Raw genomic sequence first — 5,776 nt, forward strand, 5'->3', positions numbered from 1 at the left:
ATTTCTGAACTTTTACAAGATCAGCCCCTCCTCACCATATATTCTTCAACTTTAACCCAATATTTCCCTTTTTACCCCCCGAATCCATAAATTCATTACAATACAGGTCCTACAACTTACCAAATAACCCCTGACCTCAGAAATCTTTACAAATTGAATCCGAAAATTACCATTTAGCCCTTGCTTCCAAAAATATACTCGATTTAAGGCTATTACTCATTTATTAATTTCACATATTGATTTATTTAATAAACGGAATGTTACAAAAGTGTTTTTAAGAATTAAACGATTATTTTAAATGAAAAATTGTTTTGAAATTTTCGGCGTTACATTTGTATACAAGAATAAACACGTGTGATCACTGTTGTTTTTCATTATAAGGATAAACAAGGATTTATCGCAGTTATAGTTATATAGTAATACATATAAAACTAAACTAACTCCCCGTTTCAAGTTCAATTTATGGAGAGAAAAGAAAGGAAATGAATGAAATTGAGAAGAAAGTAAAAAATATTAATGTTCCCGAGTTTATTAAATGTAGGAAGTGGAATGATAATTTTCCCTCCTAACTTTCCTTTCGATTTTGAAGGATTTGAAGAGAAAAAACAAAATATTTAATTTCCTTTCATTTATTTCCAACCCGAGAATACAAAAGACAAATTTATTTTCTTTTTTGTCGTTACTTTCTTTTCTCTTGTTTATTTTTCTTTGCTACAACTCGAGAACATGGTGTAAGGGAAATTGAGTCAGTTAACCATTATAAAGGAGATTTTCAAAGAAAGTAACTATTTTTTTTTTAGTTTTTAAAAAATAATCATTATCTTCGGAATGACTAATTCTAGAGTACTGTTCATTTTTTTTCATTTATTATTATTATTTTTTAAAATTTTCAAAGAAATTATTTTAATTTTTTGGGATTCCGAAAGATACATTTCGTAATGTTTAATGTCATCATTTTTCAATAAAATGTCTAATTTTATGCACTTATATTGTATATAATTCATATTATTATGTTTGTTTAACTTTTTGTTAAATTAAGTAAAACTGATTTTTTATTAAAATTCCAGAATTATTCTTTAGATTTCGACATTGTTCTTGAAATTCCAGATTTTTTTTTCCAGAATCCGAAATTTGAATAGTACTCCGGAATTAGACATTACGGAATACTGTTTATATTCCGGAATTTTAGTCGTCATTCCAGAGTTAGTCAAATTTTTTTTTTTCTTGGTCCGGAATGCCTGGTTATGAACAAAGTGGTTATTTAAAAAAAAAAAAAATGCTAAAGTTATAAAATCTTTACGTTGGGGTTTTGGAAAATATTAGACCGTGCATATAACCATCAATAGAAAAGTGACATATAACCCAAAAGCCGAATCCATGCCCATATCACCAAGATGTCAAATGGGTCAAGTCGGGCTCGTTGACCCGAATGTAACTTTCACCAAAAACCCATTTGCAAAACCCCATTTCTCCCGTCCTTCTATTTCTCACCGGTGAAGGGTCCTCGCCACCACCGTGTCTGCTACCGCCGGCGTCCACTACTCCGTCAACAGGCGAGTTAGGTAAATGTTTTGATTTTTTTCCAATTGACGTTTTTGAGTTTTCTTCCTTGTCTGTCTATATAATGCCTACTGAATTCTGTAATGCTCAATCAAATTGTGTAGTTATAGAACGAAACTTGCTTGAGCGTTATTTCTAAAGGAATCGACGAGTTTTTATATACTTATTCAGTGAAATTATCTTACTATGGAAGGTTATTGGGTAGGGGGCTTGATGTTTGATAAAATTGAACCTAGAACATTAGACCACCACTTTCAATGCGAAGTTACTTCTATAATACACGATCATTTGTTTGTTACGAATGCTATCTGTTCAGTACCTTACGTTTTACAACTTTCGGTCTACGTGAAATCCAGGGGAGAAAAATGGAGCAGAGGGTAGCTACTTCCTTGATAATGACACTAAACGAAAAGAAATTCATCGAGAGTGCGTTACTTTCAGAAATTAGGGTTGATGGTCGACGTCCTTTTGACTATAGAACCCTAACTATCACATTTGGCAGGTAAGATATCCTCTACATCCCTAATTTTCCTTCATCGTTGGATCATCGATGCCATTTTAGACCTCAATTTCTATCTCCGTTAACGACACACTGTTCTTTGAAAACCTAAAAGACGAACAACTTCTTGACATGTGTTTACAAGTGTAGTGAAGATGGTTCATCAGAGGTGCAACTTGGACAAACTCAAGTTATTGGTTTTGTCACAGCTCAACTAGTTCAACCTTACAGAGACAGACCAAATGAAGGATCATTTTCAATTTACACCGAGTTTTCTCCAATGGCAGATCCTTCATTTGAGACAGGTCGCCCCACTGACTTTGCTATTGAGCTTGGAAGAATCATAGATCGTGGTTTAAGGTATCAATCTCATTCTATTTAAATTTGAATCCCCAACTTTATATAGTTAGCAGAAGTTTTCCATTCATAAAAACATGCAGAGAAAGCAGAGCTGTAGATACAGAATCACTGTGTGTTATTTCAGGGAAGCTGGTTTGGTCAATCCGGATTGACCTTCACATTATAGACAATGGAGGGTAAGCTGAGAAAAGATAATAGAAATCCAAATTCTTGAATTTTTAATTGGATTGAATTTGATTTATGTGAAAACAGAAATCTTGTTGATGCTGCAAATATTGCTGCTTTAGCTGCATTGTCAACTTTCAGAAGGCCCGAATGTACTTTTGGAGGAGAAGATGGTCAACAACTTATAATACATCCACCTGATGTAATTATTAAATAAAAATAAAACAAAAAAAATTATTCATTTCATCTATCAAATTCAAACTTGATAATAATCTTCAAAAAACCACAGGTGAGGGATCCACTTCCATTGATAATCCACCATCTTCCAGTTGCAGTAACATTTGGATTCATTGGTAAAGAAAACACTATGGTATGCTACAAATTGAATTTTAAATTCTATTTAAGTATTTTCTCATAATTTTTAATTAGTGATTTACTGATTTTAGGTGATTGACCCAACACACTATGAAGAGGCTGTGATGGGTGGATCAATGACAGCTACACTTAACACAAATGGTGATGTTTGTGCTATTCAGAAAGCTGGAGGTGAAGGGGTCCCACACAGTGTTATCATGCAGTGTTTGCGTATTGCTTCTGTTAAAGCTGCTGATATAACAAACAAGATCAAGAATTCTGTGAGTCTCTTTAAATAAAGTAAAAGAAAAAAGTAATTTTTGAAGTGACTAATATTTATTTTCAGGTGGAATCATATAATACAGAAAGGTTGTTACGAAAAGTCAAACGTCACAATCCTTCAACTGTTGTGGTTGAATTTGGTCAACAGGGTTGTGGTGACGTGGCAAAACATCATATGGAAAGATTAAATTTGGGTTCGGATGAATCTAGTGTAATTAGTCGTAGTGATGACGTGGAAATTGGAAGAAAATTAATCGAAAATGATAAAATGGAAAAGAGAAACATCACTGCGAAAGGCTCTGGTGGTGGGCCTGCAACTTGGTATAGTTTTACATATGAAGTTTTGAAGTCGTTTTTTTATATATCACTATAACATGCCAAATGACCTATTTACCCCTCTCCATAACTAAACAACGGGTAGTTTTAGGGTCGTTTTTGTAATTTAGTGTCTTTCTCATCACTCGGCATGTTATAGCAAGACAAATAATACAAAAAAAAAAAAAAAAACTTGTGGGATTGGGCCTTGGATGGGCCGGGCTTTTTAGTAGGGAGAGGCCCATTTCTTAAAATTTGAACCTTTATGTTTTAATTTTTTTTTCTCTTTTAAGGGATCCATATTCAAGAGGTGTTGATGGCAATGCATTGAGAGCTTCTTTAGCTTCTCGTGGTATGTTTCTTTTTGACTTAATACAGAAAGAACGACTTATTAAAGAAACTCTGAATGTGAAAACTTTTCCCAAATAACTCCTAACATTTTACAAATTTGCCAATATTTTTCCCTTGCAACATGTGGTAATAGTAGCTACACCTCCCGAAATACACAAAGAAGAACCAAAACAAGAAAAGCAAAATGAGACCCTATCTTATCAACAATCTTTAGTGCATGAAGTGACAAAAATTGAATTACAAACAAAGCAACCAAAGACATTGAAAGATGCAGTGAAACCGAGGCACAAGAGGAGAAACAAGTTGATGGCCAATTCCTCCCCGAGTTAACATTGGCTTTGTTTATACCAAATTGGCAAATTATATGATTTTTTTTTTGTATTTTGTTTCAACTTTCAGACTTTGTTTGCATCCAAAAATGATAACTGTTTGTGACTAAAAAAAGGATATGAATGCTGTAGTTTAGGTGATGATCAAGTTAAACAAAGTTCTATGATAAGAATGACCTGGGTTCTTATATATTATAAATACTAGAGTCTGGAAAAAGAAAATGAGAAAATAACAAAAAATAATCATACTAGAAAGTAGCATATAGCGACATAGCTATCTTTTTAAGTTTTCACAAAGTGAATAAATTTCGAGATGAGGCCCACAGGTAAATGGGATAGAGAAATGAGCCCATAAAAACGATTCCACAACTAACAAAAAAGAATTGGATTTTGGATCATTTTGTACTTTTGAGAATGTTTTTCGTCCTTTGACATCTTCATAATTTTTGCAAAACAAATAAGAATGTTGCATCATAGTTGGCCAAAAAAGTGTACATTCAAGATTTTTTTTTCTTAAAGTTCGATTAGGACCTAAATGCCTTCTTCAAACAAATTCTTCGACAAAATTATAAAACTGATTAAAACATGATAAAAACAACCAACATGAAAAATATAAAATAAAATAAACTTTTAGTTTATTTAATTCATAGTAAATCTTACAAAACACGATAAACATGTAAATGTCGTGTTGAATCTTGAACATAAACACAACACGGTGTTGAGTTTTTCACACTTGACACGAACATGAAACAAACACGGATTAAAATTTTAAATTCTTCCTCAATTTCAATTTGTGTCGTGTATTGTCATGTGACAATATTTTCAGCGTGTCAGGTTTTGAACATTGGGTAATGGTGTGACTAGCAGATGAACAATGACATGAGAAATATTAACATTAGCGGGAGCATTGATTGATCTAGAGTTGTAACTCTGATAATATTTGATCAGGATAAGACTAAATTCTTATTTACTAATCATCAAATAAAAGAAAATTACAGGATCATACATAAAGTTCGACGAGTCGGTGGTCTTCGAGGTTTCTAAATTTAATTTTGCCTCCTTTATCTTCAACCTTCATGATCTATATATACTTAATGTTTCCAACAAATACAAAATTTTTCCCAAACACCCTTTTATTACTTTAATTAAATTGATATATAGATATAAAACCCTCCCATAACTAGTCTTCGTATCATTTTGACCAATATTTTTGGACTAATATCGGTACATCCATATCCATGCATCAGCATATATTAATATGTAGAGATTAAGGCCCACAGGGACTTTCATTGCCCCATAAGGATGGGCTCCAAGCTAAGGTATGTCGGCCGAAGTTGGTTGAACCTCGTCATAATTAAATTAAATGTCCATTGATGATTGGTCATAATGCAATGATGATCTAGAATTTCTGATCGAGATGTGTATTGTCATAAAAAATTGGTTGAGGAATGCATTTGAATGAAGACTTTTTATAATTATATTATAAAATGCTAAGAAACTTTTTTGGAATATTTCTATTTTCGTATATATGATGCAATGGACCATGTGAGATTAGGGATAG

General features: G+C 32.6%; 1 protein-coding gene across 3 annotated transcripts; it reads left to right on the forward strand.

The window, feature by feature from the left end:
- The first annotated feature begins 1,418 nt into the window (after positions 1 to 1,418).
- Positions 1,419 to 4,388, forward strand: LOC145058762 (exosome complex component RRP45A-like). 3 transcript variants are annotated; one of them, XM_079006660.1, is made up of 10 exons: positions 1,419 to 1,562; positions 1,917 to 2,062; positions 2,210 to 2,419; positions 2,473 to 2,595; positions 2,672 to 2,786; positions 2,874 to 2,954; positions 3,031 to 3,219; positions 3,285 to 3,541; positions 3,829 to 3,887; positions 4,020 to 4,388. In XM_079006660.1, exons 2-10 carry the CDS (start codon positions 1,926 to 1,928, stop codon positions 4,214 to 4,216), a joined length of 1,368 nt encoding a protein of 455 aa, XP_078862786.1. In that variant the 5' UTR covers positions 1,419 to 1,562; positions 1,917 to 1,925; the 3' UTR covers positions 4,217 to 4,388. The 3 variants fall into 3 exon arrangements, with proteins under 3 accessions (XP_078862786.1, XP_078862787.1, XP_078862788.1); XM_079006661.1 differs by having other exon boundaries at positions 4,023 to 4,388; XM_079006662.1 differs by having other exon boundaries at positions 2,500 to 2,595.
- The last annotated feature ends 1,388 nt before the right edge of the window (positions 4,389 to 5,776 follow it).

Source organism: Lactuca serriola, chromosome 6 (assembly GCF_051521515.1).
Source record: "Lactuca serriola cultivar US96UC23 chromosome 6, Lser_US96UC23_V15, whole genome shotgun sequence".
NCBI lineage: Eukaryota > Viridiplantae > Streptophyta > Magnoliopsida > Asterales > Asteraceae > Lactuca > Lactuca serriola.